Source organism: Carcharhinus amblyrhynchos, chromosome 13 (genome assembly GCF_965287045.1).
Source record: "Carcharhinus amblyrhynchos chromosome 13, sCarAmb.v2.hapA, whole genome shotgun sequence".
In the NCBI taxonomy this organism is placed as follows: domain Eukaryota; kingdom Metazoa; phylum Chordata; class Chondrichthyes; order Carcharhiniformes; family Carcharhinidae; genus Carcharhinus; species Carcharhinus amblyrhynchos.
Window position 1 is genome coordinate 48,050,983 of NC_137336.1, and position 21,718 is coordinate 48,072,700.

Sequence of the window (21,718 nt, forward strand, 5' to 3'; positions counted from 1 at the left end):
TAACATCCATCATTGAGTTTGCTGTAATGTGCATGATAAGCTGAAATTATCACATTGAATGCACTCACAAATAACATTGCTCTGAATTGTACAACATGTGATACTTATTCTGGTTTTCCCAAACCTTGCCAATTTGCCCCATAAAGACATTATTTTACATTATTGTTTTTCTAGTGCAACACAGCACCCACCAGCACACTGTTCATTGTTTGTTGTGTCAATGTGAAGGCAAGTTTTCTAATTACAAAATATCATTTTTTGTGCTTTAGCTGATGAAGATGCAGGTCTGTCAGCTACAACATCACTGGAAAAAAGAAAGAAAGGTAAGAAACTGACATAATATGAAGAAAATTTTTATCTTAAAAAAAATTATAAGAATGTATACTTACTTAGTTGTTGTGAATTTCAGTGGATATAAGCAACACAGTGACATATTCCATTCATGCAAATTACTATGAAATGGAAGAACAATTACTTATTCTCTCCATTTCACCAAGCACTTGAATGTCCAAGCGTTTACTTTGTTTGGCACCTCTGCGCAACGGAATGGAAAATCATAATATTGTCACTGTTGCTCACTTCCGAATAACACACTGAAAAGTGGCAGAGGCAGAACCCTAGAGTACGCCATCACAGGTTATGGCATGAGTCGGAGGGGGAGAAGTGTGGGGAGGAATGAGTTTAACACCTTCATAGGTTTAAGGGAATGGGAGGCGTATGAAAGGGGTTTAATTATTGGCACGAAATTGAACTGACTGAGGTGGAAATAAGATTGCCGGTGAAGATGGGTACATCTGCTTCAAGTCATTGATACATGATCACAAAAACACATAAACAATGAACGCCCGCCTTGTCACCAGATCACTGAATTAATCTGATTAACAATTGAATCACACAGCCAAGTTTGACCGCAGATCTCCACTGAGGACAATCTACATTTGAATGTCCAGAGGAGAGATCCTCTGTGGAACCAAATGAGAACCACGTTAATTAAAAATAAGTTAACATGCTGAAGGGATAACTTCTGACCATGATCAGAATTGGGCATGACTGTGCCAGTGACTAATCTGCCAAGATTCATTGCCATGCTAACTCATGAACAGTATAATGTTGCATGAGACACAGTGAGAGGTGACTGGCAAACCATGCAACAATACTGCAACGTGTGTCAACACTTCCAGAAGAGGTGAAGAAATTAACAAAGCAAAAAAAGCAATACATGAACCTTGGATCAGCACAATGTCAAGGGCCAAGCATAACCAATCTTAATTTCTCCAAACCAAGTCACATTTAGACTTTTCCAAGTAACTTACCATTGGTCCAATTGAACTCTCTTCAGATTAAGTTACACCTTAGCAATATACTCATCCCAGCTTGGGCCACTGTCTGTGTGGAGTTTGCACATTCTCCCCGTGTCTGTGTAGATTTCCTCTGGGTGCTCCGATTTCGTCACACAGTCCAAAAGATGTGCTGGTTAGGCCATGCTGAATTTTCCCTCAGTGTACCTAAATAGGCACCGGGATGTGGCGACTAGGGGATTTTCACAGTAACTTCACTGCAGTGTTAATGTAAGCCTACTTGTGACACTAATAAACTTAAATTACATGCCTTTGGTAATCCTTTAAAGAGGTTTCATTTTAAATGTCAACAAGAAACATGCGCCATGTACATGGTGATTGGTTTAAAGTACAGAATATGGACATTTTTCACAGGTAAAAAATCTCAAACTGCTCTGGAAGAGAAGATAAGAACGCTTGAAGAAAAATGTAAAGATAAAGAGACTGAGAGGGTCGAGTTGGAACTCAAATTAACACAAGTGAAAGAGAATCTGAAGAAAGCTATTGCAAGGGGAGCAGAAATTAATTTATCCATCAACTCCAAGTCAGACTCTTCTGGTCTGCAGGTACTTGAAACATTTTATTTTTGAAAGAGAAATGGAAATAAATTGTGAAAAATAAAATAACAAACCTTAACATCTTCTAATCATTACATACTTAAGTTTAGTTCTCATTTAGAAGAGTGAGAGTTGATCTAATTGAAGAATACACATTTTTACAAGGCTCAACAGGGTAGATGTTTCCCTTGGCTGGTGGGGCATCCAGTTCCAGGGGACACAACCTCAGAGGAAGAGATAGGCCATTTAGAACCAAGATGAGGAGGGATTTTTTCAGTCAGAGGATGGAGAATTCTAAAGATTCACCACCCTCTGACTGAAAGAATTCCTCCTCAGAGGGCTGTGGAGACTGAATTGTTCAGGATGTCGTCAATAGATTTCTAAATCCCAATGACGTCAAGGGATATGGGGATAATTCCAAAAGATGGTATTGAGATAGAAGATCAGCGATTATCCAATTGAATGAGACGTATAAGATGATGAATGGGATGGATAGGATAGAGGTGGAGAGACTCTTCCCGCTCAAAAAAGACAGTAGGACTAGGGGGCACAGCCTCAAGATAAAGGGGGGGCGTTTTAGAACGGAGTTGAGGAGGAACTTCTTCACTCAAAGGGTGGTGAATCTCTGGAATTCTCTACCCGTTGAAGTGGTGGAGGCTGCCTCGCTAAATATTTTCAAGAAGCGGGTTGATGGGTTTTTGATAAGAGAGGGGATTAAGGGTTATGGGGAGAGGGCGGGAAAGTGGAACTGAGCCACGACAGATCAGCCATGATCTTATTGAATGGCGGGGCAGGCTCGAAGGGCTAGATGGCCTACTCCTGCTCCTATTTCTTATGTTCTTATTTCTTATGTTCTTATGAATGTGAAAGCAGACGGGGGGGGGAGGGGGGCATAGAACAGGAAACCCCATTGACAATGGCGGAATCTTGTGACCCTACCATCACCCATTGGCAGACAGCTACTGCCACTGTGGGTGGAAAATCCCACCCACTGCATTTTCTCAGTCCGTCAGAGACATGTTAGACTAACCTACCAATTAGGTTAGCTGGGTGGAAAAAAAGTTATTACATTATTTATAAGAGAGCAGAAAGTTCTGCTATTCTGACCTATGCTCCTCCTTCAAACAACATCAACAAAAACAAATGAATTGACCAATCATAACCTTGGTGTGTGCGGAAGCTTCTGAACTCTTTACATAATATGTCATTTCACTTTTATTGGTAATTCATCATTTGTTTGATGCATTAGCAAGAAATATAATAAAATGCCATATGAATCCAAGTTTTGTTTGGTATAAGTGGAAGAAAATTTCCAGAAACCTTTCACTAAGGAATTGAAATGGTTACCTTAAGAGGGAAGTTTCTGTTTACCAGAATTCAATCCAACCCAAAATAATAGAATGAAAGTTCCCCTTCTTGCTGCCGTAATGCCCCCCTTAATAAAACACTTCACTGTTTTTAAACTCCATTCCTCTACTAATGAAGAACACAATTCCATTTACCAACTTAGTAGGTCTACGTTAGGGGGTCTGCCCCCACTGGGCAATGGGAAACCTCGGAAGATAGTACATACCCCCTCCCTTCCAGCCTTTTTGAAAAGGCTTTGTTTTAAAACTGCTTGTCCACCTCCACCCTGCTGCTCATGCTTTTTCATGTGGACAACTTATTATCAGAGTAAATTGAGACCCTTGATTATTTATTTAGTTATGGAGGCATGCTGCCAATTTCAGCATTTGCCCACCTATCCTGTTATGGGGGTGGACTCCAGAATTGGCAGGAAGATAGTGGGGTTGACACTTGCTCCATTTTATATGCTCCCTTATTAAAAAACATGCCCCTAAAATTCAGCCCATAGTGCAGAGATTCCTTTTCACATTTGATAACTCAGATTAATGTGTATGACAATGCTAACAGCTCCAGAACTAAATGAACAAATGTTGAATGTATGATTATGTTTAAAAATGTCTACATTCATGTGAATGAGTGGTCCAGTTTATAAATGTCATCTTGTGTTCTCACAGACTGAAAATAATTACACAGAACATCATTTCATTCCTGTGAACTGTGCCTCAGAAATGAGAAAGAGAGCTCCCACCATAGTATCTTCCAGTAAAGGATGTGTCTTACAGAAGGCGAAGGTATCAGTTTTGTTCAGATATTCTATCCCTAGTAGAAAACAATGAGTCATATTAACTGAGATAAAAACAAAATACTGGAATCGTTTCGAGTCTGGATCATCCAGAATTGAAACACTGGCTTTATTCTCTCTTCTGGTAATAACAGATGTAAAATGCAATAGCAAATTCTGCTTTGCAATTGCATTTTGGGTTCAACTATCATATATGCATTTAATAGAAGATAAATTAGGCAGGAATAATATTACCAGATAAGTTGTGTTTCTGTCTTATTTCTGAGAGTTAATATTCTCTTATCTGGGTGTAGCTTATGGCAGTGAATTCCAGGGCAGGATTTTTTGGTCACACTCATCCCAAGAACGGAAATGGACCTTTGTATCATCTGTGTCCCAGCTGTTACAATTCCCGAGGCGGGCAGGATGGGAAAATCCCGCCCTAAATGGCCTGGAATCATTTTCACACAACACAGAAACTGTGCACTCCTCTGAACCTTTACCACCAGCACCCCCACCCCTCTCTATCCCACCCCTCTCTATCCCACCCCTCTCTATCCCACCCCTCTCTATCCCACCCCTCTCTATCCCACCCCTCTCTATCCCACCCCTCTCTATCCCACCCCTCTCTATCCCACCCCTCTCTATCCCACCCCCCTCTATCCCACCCCCCTCTATCCCACCCCCCTCTATCCCACCCCCCTCTATCCCACCCCCCTCTATCCCACCCCCCTCTATCCCACCCCCCTCTATCCCACCCCCCTCTATCCCACCCCCCTCTATCCCACCACCATCACCAATCCCCAGTGTTTCACTTGCCACTGTTCAATCCAGGGTCTAGCTTGCGAGTTCAAAAGCTTCAGCTCTTTAGGGCTACATGGCTCTGGTAGATGCCATTCTAGGTGATGTTTCATTATTTAGGATGCCTCTTCACGTCATTGTGGACAGATGGCATTGTACAAAGTCAATTACACTCACTTTTAATCATATCTGTTCGTTGATGTATAAAAGGTTTTAATAATTTAGCTATGCTTTTCAAATGGGCAGAAAGATAGAGAAGCTATTTATTGAATTTGGTGCTAAATTCAATGGCCCAGATGTTGTAGTCAGCAGCAAACAAATGATACTCACTGCAATCTCTGTTATGTGGATTTCCCCTTTTCTAATGTGAATTTGAATTTGACACAAAACAAGGGGATCTCCAGACATCCAGTAACAATCACAGTGAAGGGTTTTCTCAGAAGGCAGGCCATGCATGAAAATACACTGTTTATCTTTCACTTCTTACAAATTTTTGGGAGGACAAAATAAAAACTGGGATACACATATGAAAAGCTAAAGCATAAAAATATTCATTTAAATCTATTCATTGTATTACAAAATTAATAGTGATATCACAGCACGTGAAATGAAGTTTTCATCAGTTGTGTGATTTCTAAAGATTGTCATCTCCAGGTTCTTTCAACAGTGCATCCTGTGGAGGATCAGGGAATCATTGACAGCAACATCTGGATTTTTGCTTTTAACTGCATGTGTTCAGACTCCAGAAGTTGCTGTCAGTTTCAGAAGCAAACGCTATTATTGAAACAGCAAACTCTAAGCAATTACACTGACAACTAAGTAAAATCCTTGTGGGCACAATACAAATGTAGCAGCAAACTGTTTAATATCACACAATGTACTTCACCTCATGATACGAACAAATCAAAAGAAATGAAGCTGCTTCTTCACAATGCAGTTTGGCAAATGGAATTCTAACAAAAGATTTATTTTCTGTTTTGAATTATAGGAATGGGAGAAGAAGACAGGGACATGAAAGGGAATGAGGAAGGTGGATGCAATGGATTATTTATTAAGTTGGAAGGAATGTAATAAATTTCAACTTTATCAAAGCTTGTCAGTTTTCATAATGTGGAAAGTGATGCCATGCATTCCTGCTCAAGCAGAAACTCCAAATGGAAGGAACATGTTAAGAATGTTATAGGATGTGGAGTAATGAGTTTGCCTTAACTGCCTGGTTATTATGCTTCAAGGTCAGAATTTTACTTTTAAATTACAAGGTCCAGATCATTTCTCCAGCATGTCAAAAAACTCATCTTCCTTTAACTTGTAATAATTGTTGTAATGAAAACTGGAATAAAAATCCGACATATGCAAGCATAACTCAAAGACATATAAATTCTTATCTATGACCGTATGTTAAGTACAGTAAATGCCTTCAGGGGAGAAAATCAGAAGTAATTAACAAGTAACTGATCATAATGACTCCTTCTGGTCAACTGCTAGATTTTGGACTAGATTTGAATATTTTCCAGCTTATGCATTGTGTGTTTCAGCTTTAAACACGAGAACAAAACACTGTGATTCTTCTCTATAACTGTGAGTTCCTTGAACTAGGATTGCTTTGGGATGAGAGCTAGACTGCTCAACTTATGGTTAAAACAAATCTGAATATTGAATAAATTTTGGACTGACTGAAGATTATTTACAACATCAATGCACAATTCATGCCCACACATTATTATCTCATGGTGGTATTTCACTCTGTAATCTCTCCCACCCCACAGATCTCTAAATTCAGACAGATCTATTAACATCTTTGACATCTGCAATAAGTCCCTTAAATCCCATTGTTGACAGCTACTGACTCAGAGACTCGTTTCTTGTCGTCAGCTATGCCATAAGGTAAATTTCTTCTAGTAACTACTTCTCTGCAAAGTGTGTGGACATTATATTATCAAGCTCTGTGCCCCCTCAGCCCCACTGTTGCCCCATTACATGTATATTATTTATTACTGTAACACCATGTCTCCTATAAGACTCTGTTCCTCCAATGAAAACAATGTCAGTTGCTTGAGTCCGTGTTCATATCTCAATTGGATACATATACAACAACCACAGCCTGCTCATGAAAACCAGGAGCGATCCACTAATATTTTGCCAATATCATGACACAGGAGTTTATTAATAAAATAACACTGACGCTTTGTAGGAGCATGAATAATTAGAAGTAGAAGTGTAATGTGGTTCACCAGTACTTGGCCATATGAGTTCACCAGTGTCGTGCTGCACTGTGTACTGGTCATAAACCCAACCATTTGTATTTATATAGTGGCTTTAACATAATAAAAAAAATCACAGGAGCATCAGAAAATAAAATTTGACACCAAGCTACGTAAGGAGATACAGATCTGATAATCAAAAACTTGGTCAAAGAGCTAGTTTCTAAGTAACACCATAAAAAAGGAAGAAAGCGAGATAAATAATTCCAGAGTTTAGGTCCAAGGCGTCTGAAGGCACAGCCACCTATATTAAAACAATTAAAATCCAGGATATTCAAGAAGCCAGAATTGGTTGAATGCAGATAACTTGGAGGATTGTGGGGGTAGAGAACACAGTAATGGGAAGAGGCGACCGCTACCATTCATTGACTTTGAACTGCATTCAAAAAATATTTGGCAAGAGGCTTTCCAACACTGTTGGGCTAAAGTTTGCACTTTGTACAAAGGAATTTCTACTTATAATCCACAAGTCAACAAAAGTCAGATTAACTCCCGATTCATTTTGAGTCAACAATGTGCTTTTCATAACAGATTAAAAATGTTAACATGCAACAGAATTTTTGAACAAGTCACAGCTATTAATATTTGGTTCTCAATTCTGATCTTGGGTGAATGTCTGAGTGAAGTTTGCATGTTCTCCCTGTGTCTGCATGTGTTTCCTCTGGGTGCTCCAGTTTCCTCCCAGCATCCAAAAAAACATGCTGGTTAGATGCATTGGCCATGCTAAATTCTCTCTGTGTATCCGAACAGGTGCCAGAGTGTGGCAACTACGGGATTTTCACAGTAATTTCATTGCATTGTTAATGTAAGCGTACCTGTGAACAAACAAATAAACTTAAAACTCAAAATCAGTACCTTTTCTTAACATTTGAGAAGCCATAGAACTCAAAATTGAGGCTGAAAGCCTCCGTCCTCATTCGTGGCTAGGATTCTCCGGTGGCGCTGGAAGTGAATAGAGTTTTTTGGCTGGAATGCAAAATTCTCCGTTCTTCCTAGTGGAGTGGCAGGGGGCAGTGGGGGGGTGGTGGGGAGGGTGAGGTGGGAGTGGGGGCGGGGGGGGGTGCGGGTGGCGGATGGTGGTTGGTGGTGGAATCTGATTTCAATGCTCCTGCCAATTAATTGCCATTAACACAAAACATTACAGTTCAAGATAAATTAATTCTTTAAAAAAAACAGTTCTGCGTTTCAAGTATGATCTGAATCTAAAATTTTCTATATTTAGTTCAGTATGATGTATGGTATAAATGTTTTCTGAAAATGCACATTTTGAAAGTAACTTGTAAATTTATGGAATTAATTTGCAATTTCTGTGATTTAACGTTTCAAGCAAAAGAGTTAACATATTGTCCCAACCAATTCTAGGCTCAATCTTGCTAGCATTACTCATTGGATGCTAGAGGTTTCTGCTTGTTCATTTAATTGTTGAAGTTTTCATATGCACCTGTATATATTTAGAGACCACTGTGCTGGACAATTTTTAGTCGAAGATTTCTTTGCGAGTTGACTGAATTGTGATATTAAGTCGTATAGAATTTGATTGTCAGCAATTTTTAATTTGCAACAAAATACTGTTTAATGTGTAAGCACTTTAAAGGGATAAGGTTCCACATATATTTAAGGACCAATGAACAGTTTTCTTAATAATCTGATCTGTGGTCAAATATTAATTATGTACCCTCTCTACCCCCACCCTCAAAAATAAAAGTTTTTTTCAGAGAATGTTGTAATTGTGTGCACTGCATGACTGCCACCCATTTTTCAGATACTATGAATTGACACTGTGATACAGAGTTAGTCCTGCTGCTTTTGTTTCACTTTAGCTTGTTGGCAAATCACTGGCAGGACAATTTCATGTGAACCTCACTATATTTTTCGCTAGCTCCTGGGTCACAAACAACAGAAGTCATCAGAATTTTGAAATGGTTTAGAATGGTAAACAGTGAAATAACTTTTTCCACTGGTTGGCGAATCAGTAACAGGGAGTCATTATCAGTCGGAAAATGTGAGGGAAAGTTAAGTGTGCTTTTTTTTACTCACTGAGCGGCATTTAATCCAAGTAATGGACCTCTTTCCTGCTAGCTGGAGAGCCAGTGAGAATCCTGAGAGCCCTGCCCTCTATCCTTTGGGAATAGAGGGATACAAACAGATGGTCTCATTAGGAACACATGATTGGTGCAGGCTTGGAGGGCTGAAGGGCCTGTTCCTGTGCTGTATTGTTCTTTGATACCACCCGAGTCAGTCACCCCCTTCCTGCCCTCATTCACCTGTGATGTGATTTGATTTGATTTATTATTGTCACCTGCATTGGTACACAGTGAAAAGTATTGTTTCTTGCGTGCTATACAGACAAAGCATACCATTCATCGAGTACATCAGGGAGAAAGAAAGGAGAGGGTGAAGGAAGTAGTGTTATGGTCAGAAAAAATCAACTTAATACAAGATAAGTCCATTCAAAATTCTGATGGCAGCAGAGAAGAAGCTGTCCTTGAGTCGGTTGGTACATGACCTCAGACTTTTGTATCTTTTTCCCAAAGGAAGAAGGTGGAAGAGTGTGTTTCTGGGGTGGGTGGGGTGATTATGCTGGCTGCTTTTCTGAGGCAGCAGGAAGTGTAGACAGTCAATGGATGGGAGGCTGGTTTGCGTGTTGGACTGGGCTTCGTTCACAAACCTTTGTAGTTTCTTACAGTCTTGGACAGAACGGGAGCCATACTAAGCTGTGATACATCCAGAAAGGATGCTTTCTACGGTGCATCTGTAAAAGTTTGTGAGAGTTGTATTAGACATGCTGAATTTCCTTTGCATCCTGAGAAAGTAGAGGCATTGACCAGAAGCTTTGGGACCGTGTCCAATGGCAGGTGGGTTAGAAACAGGCGGTGCATTTAACGCAATTCAACAGGCTGATAATCAGCTGGGAAATCCTTCAACCACTTTTACCCGATGATTCCCCAATGGGTAAAAACTATTGTGGGTTTGAAGGTATACAAGAGAGTAAGGAGACTTGACTTGGAATTGTAGGATATATAAAGTAGGTAATGAGCAAGCATGGTGTAATCAGTGGAGGTGGATTGGAGAGAAGAGGAGCAGGGGATTGAACTTTAGTTAGGCCGAAATTGGAATATAGTGTTTAATTCTGGTCGCCACACTACCAGAAGGATGTGGAGGCTTTGGAGAGGGTACAAAAGAAGATTTACCAGGATGTTGGCTGGCATGGAGGGCATTAGCTATGAAGAGAGATTGGAGAGACTTGGTTTGTTCTTATTGGAACTACGGAGGTTAAGGGGCGACCTGGTAGAAATCTACAAGATTATGAGGGGCATGGACTGAGTGGATAGTCAGAAGCTTTTTCTCAGGGTGGAAGAGTCAATTACTAGGGAGCATAGGTTGAAGGTGCAAGGTTTAAAGGAGATATATGAGGCAAGTTTTTTACACAGAGGGTGGTGGGAGTCTGGAACTCGCTGCCGGGGGAAGTAGTGGAAGCAGATACAATAGTGAGCTTTAAGGGGTATCTGGACAAATACATGAATGGGATGGGAATAGAGGGGTGTGGTCCCCAGAAGAGTAGGGGGATATAGTTTAGTCGGGCAGCATGGTCGGTGCAGGCTTGGAGGGCCGGAGGGCCAAAGGGCCTGTTCCTGTGCTGTAATTTTCTTTGTTCTTTGGGCTTTCTTAACTATAGCATCAGCGTGGAAGGACTAGGACAGGTTATTGGTGAACTGGACACCTAGAAACCTGAAGATCTCTGTCATTTCCACTTCATCTCTGTTGATGTAGACAGGGGCATATCCTCTACTGCACTTCCTGAAATCAATGATTATCTCCTTTTACTGACATTGAGGGAGAGATTCCTGATTAGTATTAATTTGGTGGAAATTTTTGAAATGTGGAAAGCAAGTTATTGGATGATGATTTGTAAAACTTGGTCTGGGATCATTGGTAAATGGTGGATCTGTGAATCCTTAAAAAAATGAGTAAGTGGTGTACAGAGGTACTGGACTGAAATTGGAGTTACTATGAAATTTGTTGTACGGGTTAGAAACCAAAATGGCACTGGAAATTGCTAAGACTTTCCTAAAGATCAAAGGTGTTACTCTGACTGGCTTACAGAAAATAACCAAGAGTCAGTTAACTGAATTAGCAGATAAACTGAAATTAGGATTTCCTTAGGGGTAAGGAAAGCTGGCATTATTGAAAGCGCAGTGAAACATTTAAAATTTCAAGGATTGTCGGATAGACCAAGTTTTCCAAAAAATGAGGCAATTGAATTAGCTAAAATTCAATTACAAATGGAACAATTAGAAATGCAAGGAAAGGAAAAAAAGGGCGAAAGAAATAGAACTGAAGAAATTTGAAATGCAGGAAAAAGAGGGGGGAATGATCTTACCAAAGAAATTTTAAGTGCCAAATTAATGTGAAAGGGAATTGGAAATAGAGAAGTTAGCAATGGCAGAAAGCAAAAAAGAGAAAGGTAAAACATTTCTGCTTAAATTGTGGGAAGTTGCAGCAGAGACAGTCGAGCAGCGTGAGGAAAGAAGTAGTCCTCGACATGGGAAAATGTTTAAATTTATACAAATTCTTCCAAAATTTGAGGAAAATGATGTGGAAGAATTCTTTATTTCTTTTGAAAATACAGTTAAACAGATGAAATAGCCAAAGGAAATTTGGAAATTATTTTAACAAAATAGATCGATAGGCAGAACTAGTAAGGTGTATGCATCATTATTGGAAGAAGTGTCTGTAGATTATGATATGGTAAAGAAAGCTATCCTTAGTGCATATGAGTTGGTTCCTGAGGCATATAGGCAGAAATGTATGAACTCAAGAAAATAGCCTGGGCAAATTCAAACTGAATTCAAGAGGGTGAAGCAAAATAATTTTGACCATTGGATACGGGCATTAAAGGTAGAGAAAACATATAAAGGCCTTTGAGAAGCAGTACTTTTAGAAGAATTTAAAGATTTGCCTTTTGGTTATTAGGATTCATTGAGGAACAAAAAGTTAAATCTGCTAGACAGGCAGCAGAGTTAGCTGTCCTTGGCTTGTTGCAATGTTCCAATGAAACTCAAACTGGAGGAACAGCATCTCATCTTCCAGCTAGGCATTTTGCAGCCTTCCAGTCTCAACATCGAATTCAACAACTTCAGATGATTAGCTCTACCCCACCTCGACCCCTTTGTTTTCATTTTATTTAACTTTTTACTCTTAACTACCTTCTATTTCTTCATTGTCTTTCTTTATTTTCCTTCCCCCCCCACTCTTTCCCCCTATTTTATCCCCCCTTCCTTACCTTTTCTCTCCCTTTGCTTTCCCTTTCCCCATTTTTCTAAATTTTAACCTGTCTCTCATGCACCCACCAGCACACACCCCCCTCCACCCCCCACCCCACCCCAAACATCACAGCTTACTCTCTGATTTCAGCTTCTCTGCCACTTGGACGTTCACACCCTTTATTGTCTCAATGGACTGCCATTAACAGCCTTTTCCCCTGGTTTCTGTGGCTATGACTCATCTTTCATTCCCTCACCCTGCAGTATAAATATATCCCACTTTCTATGCCTTTTAGCTTTGACAAAGGGTCATCTGGACTTGAAACGTCATCTCTTTTCTCTCCTTACAGATGCTGCCAGACCTGCTGAGATTTTCCAGCATTTTCCCTTTTGGTTTCAGATTCCAGCATCAGCAGTAATTTGCTTTTATTTAATAAATAAACAACATTGGTTGAAAAGCTAGGAGGCACAATGGGATGAATGGATGTGATTTCCAGTGCTTTTATTGTCAATACAGTGCTGAATCAAGTGTTAAATGTCACTCCTAATATTACACTTACTGAGCTGAAAAAATTCAGAATTAGAAACAAACAGCCAGATTTTTGATGAGACAGGAAGTTCAAATTGGGCAGTTTCCCAACTCTGCAGAGCCATCTCCATATAAAGGCCCCCAGACACACTATTTTTGCTCCAGGAAAGTGAGAGCGAGATCAACCCTGACCCACAAATCCCAGAAGGTGTTCAGATCTACTTGTGCGTAAGTATCAAGGCAGGCCTTCTAACCAGCCCACCTCGGTTCTCTGGCACTTCATCCCAATTTTATTAAAGACCATTAGGCATTCTGGCCCACACCCCTCATCCTCATCACTTCACATGCACATCCATGACTTCCATGTTAACTCCATATCCACTCATATTATGCACTATGCACATATCCAATAAGCCACACAATAACTATGCTCATGAAAAGAATATCAAATCACAAACCTGCTCTGAAAAAACTGCTGTTCTTCCAACCTTATGGAAGTGTCAATCAGATAATGCAATGGTTTCATTAGCAGCAGCTTCATCTCAATTCACAACTCTTAATAAATTTACAGACATTGAAAAAACAGGTCAAAGGAGAATAACATTGTGTAATCTCTTAAAGTTGTCAAAGCCAACACTCCGCTTCAGCCAGCGTAAACAGATTCCTGCTGAGTTAGTGAACTTGTGAGTCTTGCAGCTTACCAAGGATTTTATGCCATCTACTAGCTATAGTAACAGAAACAGATGCTCAGTTATCTTTCTCCAGGTGCCCTTATTATGAAAGCTTGGCTGAGCTTCAAGACTCCCTGGTTCAGTTCTCCAACATCGCAAAGCTGATGTCAATCCTTGGATCAACATAAATATGCAAGCAAACATATGGGACACATCAAACGCAAGAAGCACAACAAGCTAATGGATGTACACCTCGCTGCTATATTGCAAAATCTCTGCACATCACTAAGTCCTAATCTAAGAAAGCTGTAGAGAACAGATTCAACCAGAATTTGCACCAAGCATAATGTTGGTAAGGCAAATGTAAATATTTATTTTGTTTTTATTATTTGAAGTTGATGACAGCTGTTTTCATATATGAATGATTATGCATTTGCTGCAACTCATTATGAAATATTCAGCATATATTAAGTGTATTTAATTTTATTCTTGGGGTCATGGTAGTGCAGATGCCTGACTTCAATCTCCTGTGATGAAGGCAAACACTTGTGCAGCTCACTCAATAGCATAGGTGGCCCATCACTGTTCTGTATAGTCTGTATTGAAATCCAATGTATATAATAGAGATATTAAATGTTGTGACGATAGTGATAGTTTCTCCTTATTTATTTTTTTTCTCGATTGGCAAGAGGGTCAGTAAACATAAGAAATAGGTGATTAGCAAAAGAACCAAATATGTTGTCATGATCCAAACTGTACCATATGAAAAGATGATAGAAGCATGTTCAATATTAACTTCCAAAAGCAAATTGGATATTTACTTAAAAGGGAAAAAAAATAGAGCTATGAGTGGGGCTAATTAGGTTGTACTTTCAGAGGCACAATGGGCCAACGAGTTATCTGTACTATAAGAAATAGGGGCTTTGATTAAACAGGTATTTTCTAAACAGCATTGTTTCCCCATTTGGAAAGAGGATTTCTAATCATTGACCTCTGAACAGCCTTAGTTCAGGCTGCCTTGTTGACATTCCTCAGTTGTTAGATGGCACCCTGTTCACCCTTTATCTCTCAAGTGTTTGAAACAGACCCTCAGTTAGATGTAAACCAAAGAAGCTGACCTGGAGCAGGGTAATAAATAGGAGGGAGGTGGTAATACCCTGACGTCTGGAGTGTCTGTCCTGTATCGATGATCAGATTAGATAGCTCAATGACTGGCAGTCGCTAAGCTACCAGCCTTTGCTGTCCTGCTGGTAGGGGCAGAGTTGCTGGTGAGGGGTGAGGTGCTGATGTGGTGGCAGTACTCATTCAGGAGCCACCTTCTTTAGATGGAAGAAGGACCAGAGGAGGAGGAGCAAAATCAAAGGAAGAGATTCTCACACTTTGACTCTGTGATCAGTAAACTGCCCTCAACTGATATAAAGGTTGTATACTTTATCTGTCTAATTAATTTCTGCATCATATCTAAACTGCTGTTTCTTAATAAGCTTCCTTAAAATTACTTCAGGCTAGTTGGCAGCCTGTTTAGGCTGATTTAGGTATCTGTGGCCCCCAAAATCTCAACAGCTTGCAGTACTTTGGTATATCTCACAACTGCGAGAGATTAATAAATGCAAAGAAGGTGATCTTAACAGCTTGTCACACTGGTCACTTTGCGTGGCAAGCCTGTAAGATTGCGAGACAGGTGAAAATCTGGCTCGTGCCCAGTTTCTCGCCTCTCAGGATCTTATCTGTACTGAATTGCTGGTGTAATCAAGGCTGATTTTAATATTTAAATTCTTATTTAAATATCATTAGTGAGCTGCAGAGTCCAGTCGTCCAGGCTCACTTGCTTTAATGGCTTTGCCAGAAGAGATCCTCACCGGCGAGGATCATGTATGGTCCCCAGCAACAGGACCAGAATTGATGGGACCAGAGGATGATGAGGGCCCCCCCCCCCCGGGTGGTCAAGGGCAGGGGGGGCAGTCTGACAGTACCAACCTGGGACCCTGGCAGTACCAGCCTGGCACACTGGCACACAATGAGCAGTGCTAAAAGGAAGGGGTGGCGATTAAGAGGAATGGGACCTAAGGGGAGGGAGTGGGCCAAGAGGAGGCAGCCTGTGGGAAGGTTCACACTCTATTAGGGCAGTGACAGGGTATAGGGAGTTACCTGGTTGGGGGGGGCAGCTGGCCGGGAGGGGAGCAGTTAGCCAGGGGGTGTGGGGGGGGTGAACAGGGGCAGTGATCAGCCGAGAAGGGTAAACGAGGGACAATTGAAGAGAGGGAGGGCCGTGATCGGGGGGGTGAGGAGAATGAGATCTTTCCCAAAGCACTAACTATGTACAAATATAGACGCATGCGGAATGGCACTTTCTAGCAGTCAACAGCCAGCTTCCAGGAGTAAATAGACTCCATCTCCTCCCTGTCCTGTGTGAATCACACTTTGTCTCATTTCTTTTCTCTAAGTGACATAAGAATTAAATTTTTCTCTTGCCTACAAAGTGGGCGCGATTCCCTCCCATTTTCACACTTGTTCAGCACTTAGAATTTTTTGGTGCGATCACCCCCAATACTTCATATGGAATGTTGCTTTGATTTTTGTTGTCTTATCACATGAATTGTTTCACATTTACCAATTCCTTGTTCTTCTGAAGGTCAATTTGATTCACTCTTCAGTATTGAATGTATTTGAATAGATCCAGGAAATGATTGTGTGAAAACTGAAAATCTGATAATAGTGCAATAGGACATTCTTTAAAAAAATGTAGTCTATTCTCTAGGTTTTTTATTCAAAATCTAACAGTTTCTCCCAAAAACATTTCAATAATGTAAGATGGTTCAGTAATGACAAAGGAAGTCAAATGCTATCATAGCTGTTCTTTTTATCTCTACAAGATGCTTGACATTTAATTGCTTGAAGTAATTGGAAGTTGATGTGGAATTATGACAATCTGCCAAATGATCAGCTTGTATCCAAGTGAAGGTTATTATTGTGATATAAAATTAGTGCTCCCATTCACTCCTTTCTAAAACGTGCTAAAAATGTCTTGTGTTTACTGTGTTAAACTAAGCAATTTATAGAACATAATTTGTAGAACAAACAGCTAAAACTAACCGGCATGTATATATTGTGTCTGTTTATTAAGGCAACTCAACATGTCACAGTTTTGAAGCTTTGATATGGTGTAAGTGTGCAGTGCAAATGCTTTCATCACAAGTAGTGAAGCTTTTTGATTGTTGAAATACAGTGTGGTGCCAGAAATGATTTCTGATCTTTCCAGACTTGAAATTTTTCCAGGATTTCTAATGTTTTAATTACCATTTGTCAACCAATGAAACTGAATTTGAACTCTACATTAAAGATACATTTTTCTACAATTTTGCTTCACGCAAGTACTATGCCCATTAAAAAGAAAAATGTGCATTTAAATGGCACCTCTAACATCTACAGAACATTCCAAAGTGCTTTTCAAAGTGTAGTCACTATAATGGTGTCAGACTATTTCAAATCTACAAAAGAACAGATGGCGCCTTGGCTTAATGCCTCAGTTTAACTCATTTCTGCATTGCAGTGTTAACCTTGATTTTTATGTTCTTGAGTCCTGGACAGTGTCTTGAACACACAGCCTGCTGACTCGGGGGAAAGAGTGATATCAGAGCACAACAATATTTACTGACATGCTAATATTTCCACAATAAGTCCATCGGTCTGTATGAGTTTTGTTACTACATCATTGTGAGAGGCTCAAAGAATGGTTAAATCTGCTGATGCAGTAAGTCTGAGATGGCACAGTGGAAGTATTACATTTTTTAAAATACTTTAATAAAACACTTGCACATTATGACCTCAAGTATAAAAATAGAAGTGGCTACTTGTCCTCTCAACATGTGGCCTTATCCTGGTCAACGGTGCTTTATTGGGGGTAAATTTGCTGGGGATGCAGTGGTGCAATGGTATTATCACTGAACTAGTAATCCAGAGACCCAGGGTAATTAATGTTCTGGAGAGACAAAAACAGAAAAAGGCTGGAAAATCTTAATAGGTCTGATAGCATCTGTGGAGGGAGAATAGAGCCAATGTTTTGAGTCGAGAATATGACTCTTTGTCAGAGCTGAGAGGAAAGAGAGTCAGCAGAGAATTATATTATAAGGGGAGAGAGGGGTGGTGGAATTGGACAAAGGGAATGTTAACGTTCATGCAGAAGGCTAAGAGGTATTGAAAGTGTCCATTAAGTAATCAGAATGTGTGAATGGCAAAACAAAGGTACAGCTTGGTAAAGGTCTGCCTGAGGGATGTAGTAGTTGGCATGAAGAAGGGAGGGTTGGGGGAAGGGGTAGAAAGGACAGTGATAAAATGGAGAATGAGATGAAATGAAATGAAATAAATGGAAATGAGGTGAAGGTGGAGAAGGGAGTTCATGCTCTGAAGTGGTGGAACTCATTATTCAGTCTGGAAGGCAGTAAAGTGCCCAATCAGAAGGTAAGGTGCTGTTCCTCGCTATAACATTGCAAAAGATCAAGGACAATCATGTGGGTAGGAAAACAGGATGGTGTGTGGAAGTGGCAAGCAACAGGAAAGTGGATGGACTGAAGATCTCCCAGTCAGTGTTTAGTCTCTCCGATGTAGAGTCGATCGCATTGGGAGCAGCGAATGCAATAGACCAGATTGAAGGAGGCACATGTGAAGAGCAGCTTCACCTGAAAGGGGTGTTTAGGACCTGAGATAGCAAGCAGGGAAGAGGTAAAGGGGCAGGTGTTGCACCTTCTGCAATTGCATGGGGAAGTGCTGTGAGCAGGGGGTAAGGTGTTGGGTGTGATGGATGGGTTGGGGGTGAGGGGAAGGTGTGTTGAGTAGTGACATCATTCTGGTTTTGTGGAAATGACAGAGGATGATCCTTTGAATGTGGAAAATGGTGGTGTGAAAAGTGAGGACAAGGTGGACCCTATCCTGGTTTTGGGAGGGCAGGGAGGGGGTGAAAGCAGTGGCCTGTGGGATGAGTTGAGGGCCCTGTCAACCACAGGGGTGGAAAACCATGACTGGGGAAGAAGGAAGACATGTCAGCCGTGCTAGTTTGGAAAGTGGCATCATCAGAACAGATGCGTGGAGGCGAAGGAACTGAAAGAATGGAATGGGGTCAAGATTGGTGGAACGGCAAATTGTGCGGAGGGTGTGGAGAGTCTACAGAAGGATCTAGATAGGCTGGGCGAATGGGCCAGGAAATGGCAAATGGAATTTAATGTTGGCAAGTGCGAGGTGGTCCACTTTGGTAGGAATAATGGTAGGAAGGATTATTACTTACGTGGAGAAAAACTGCAGCAGGCAACGGTGCAGAGGGACCTCGGGGTCCTTGTGCATGAGTCGCAAAAACCCAGCTTGCAGGTGCAGCAGGTGGTCAGGAAGGCGAATGGGATGCTGGCCTTCATAGCGAGGGAGATTGAATATAAAAGTAGGGAGGTCTTGCTGCGGCTGTATAGGGCATTGGTGAGGCCGCAGCTGGAGTACTGTGTGCAGTTTTGGGCGCCGTACTTACACAAGGATATTTTGGCCTTGGAGGGAGTGCAGAGGAGGTTTACTAGGCTGATGCCGGAGTTGAGGGGGTTGAGCTATGAGGAGAGGCTGAATAAATTAGGCTTGTACTCGTTAGAGTTTAGAAGAATGAGGGGAGATCTCATTGAGATGTATAAGATGATGAATGGGATGGATAGGATAGAGGTGGAGAGACTCTTCCTGCTCAGAAAGGACAGCAGGACTAGAGGGCACAGCCTCAAGATAAAGGGGGTGCGGTTTAGAATGGAGTTGAGGAGGAACTTCTTCACTCAAAGGGTGGTGAATCTCTGGAATTCTCTGCCCGTTGAAGTGGTGGAGGCTGCCTCGCTAAATATTTTTAAGACGTGGGTTGATGGGTTTTTGATAAGAGAGGGGATTAAGGGTTATGGGGAGAGGGCGGGAATGTGGAACTGAGCCACGACAGATCAGCCATGATCTTATTGAATGGCAGGGCAGGCTCAAAGGGCTAGATGGCCTACTCCTGCTCCTATTTCTTATGTTCTTATAGATGTGGGGTGTGAAGAGCCGTAGTCAAGGTAGTTGTGGGAGTCAGTGGGTTTGTAGTGGATACAGTGGACAGTTTATCACCAGAAATGGAGACAGAGAAGTCAAGGAGGGGAAAAGAGTCGGAGATGGACATGTGAAAGTGATAGACCGTTGGAAATTGGAAGCAAAGTTAATAAATTTGTCCAGATCCAGACAGGAGCATGAAGTGGCACTGAAATAGTTGTGGATGTACCGATAAAGGAGTTGTGGGAGGGGGTCAGAGTGGGACTGAAACAGGGAATGCTCCACATAACCCATAAAGAAACAACCATAACTGGGGCCTACACGGATGCCCATGCCCACTTGGAGAAAGTGAACCGAGTTAAAGGAGAAATTGTTGAGTGAGAGAACCAGTTCAGCCAGACAGAGGAGAGTGATGGGGATTGTTCAGGCCTCTGTGCTCTGGGGAGTGGGGTTTGAATCCCACCATGGCAGATGGTGACATTTGAAATCAATAAACATCTGGATTTAAAAGCCAAATGATGACCATGAAAACCATTGTTGATCATCATAAAAACCCATCTGTTTCACTAATGTCCTTTAAGGAAGGGAATCTGTCATTCTCACCTGGTCTGGCCTATGTGTGACTTCAGATCCACAGTAATGTGGACGGGCAATAAATGCTGACCCATCCAGTGACACCCACATCGGATGAATAATTAAAATAGAAAATTGCTTCTAAGTCCAAAGATTCACTTCTGTGATCTGGGCACAAAATTCAGGCAGACGCTTCAGTGGAACACAAGAAGAACTGCATTGTTGAAGCTGTCTCTTTCAGAGGAGACGTTAATACAAGTCGGCTCTGTGGGGAAAGAGGTCAAACAGAACTATCCCACAAATGAGTTGGGAGTGAGGCCTGGGTAGGGATGAAGTGGTGGTAAGTGAGTTCTCCCTTGTGCCCTGGCTAATACTTACCCTCAACCAACAATCAACTAAAACATCACAGTTTGTGGAAAGTTGCTGTGTAAAAATGAACTGATGCATTTTTTTTATTATCTTGGGGTCATAACTGCAGAAGCACTTTATTGACAATAAAGCACTCTTTGGGACATTCTAAGGTTGAAACACACTCAGGCTGGAATCTTGAGCCTGCAATCTCGGTGCACGGGGTTGCTGGCAGGGACACAAAATCTGGAGGAAACTGCGAATCCCGTCGGCAAGATCATGATTCCTGGTTTTCCATGCCCCTCACCAGTAACATAATCAGGTTCATGTCCATAATAGATGTTATTAAATTTATATAGAATTATCTAGTCCCTTCACCAAACTATCCGTCTCATTAAACATTCATATCTCACCAATATATCGTCACATTAGCGAGGTTCTTGATAGGTTTGGTCAGGCGTCAACTTTCGAAGGGGATCCCTCTGGGTTTGAGGGAAGGCACCAAGTTCAGTATAGCCCCAGCAAAGAGCGTCATGGCCTGGCAATGCCCCCTGGCACCATTCCGGCACAGGTTGAAAGTCAACCACATTACTGTGGCTCTGGAGCCACATGTAGGCCAGACCAGGAAAGGATGGCAGATTTTGTTTCCTAAAGGACATTAGTGAATCAGAAGGGTTTCTTTCCAACAATCAGCAATGGTTTCGTGATCATCAGTAGATTCTTATTTACAGATTTCCTTTTTTTTGAATTCAAATTCCACAATCTGCCATGGTGGGATTTGAATCCAAATCCCCGAAACATTAACTGAGTTTCTGGATTAATAGTCTAGCGACAATACCACTCAGCCATCACCTTCTTGATAACGTCAGCAATTCTGAAGGGTGGGGTAGTGGGCATGTGAATGTGAGTGATGATTGAGGGGGCAGGAGAGAATTTGGGAATGGAGATGATGAATGATTGGGTGGGAGGAGAGGGGGGTAAGCATTGGGTTGCAATTGGGATGCTCTTCATAAATAGCGCTCTGATCTCAATGTAGCCAGTATTGCCGGCTCTAAGAATCTCCACCTGGCCAGAATGATGGCGTAACTCACACCACTCTTCCTTTTCAGTCTAAGAGGCTCAAAATCTGGTGAGAAAACTGATTTGGTGGAGCTGGAGAGCTTTATGCAGTTTTCTTGCCAGAACTGACACTTTGCCAAATTTTGGTAAGATG

The 21,718-nt window shown here is 41.3% G+C and overlaps 1 protein-coding gene across 2 annotated transcripts in view; it reads left to right on the forward strand.

The window, feature by feature from the left end:
* The window catches only part of afap1l1a (actin filament associated protein 1-like 1a), a 92,774-nt gene extending 84,685 nt beyond the window's left edge, over positions 1 to 8,089 (forward strand). For both annotated transcript variants that reach the window (XM_080201653.1, XM_080201654.1), the window contains exons 17-20: positions 270 to 323; positions 1,713 to 1,903; positions 3,916 to 4,032; positions 5,812 to 8,089. In XM_080201653.1, coding sequence (XP_080057779.1) covers positions 270 to 323; positions 1,713 to 1,903; positions 3,916 to 4,032; positions 5,812 to 5,838 — 389 coding nt within the window. In that variant the 3' untranslated portion in view covers positions 5,839 to 8,089. The remainder of the gene's footprint in view (positions 1 to 269; positions 324 to 1,712; positions 1,904 to 3,915; positions 4,033 to 5,811) is intronic.
* The last annotated feature ends 13,629 nt before the right edge of the window (positions 8,090 to 21,718 follow it).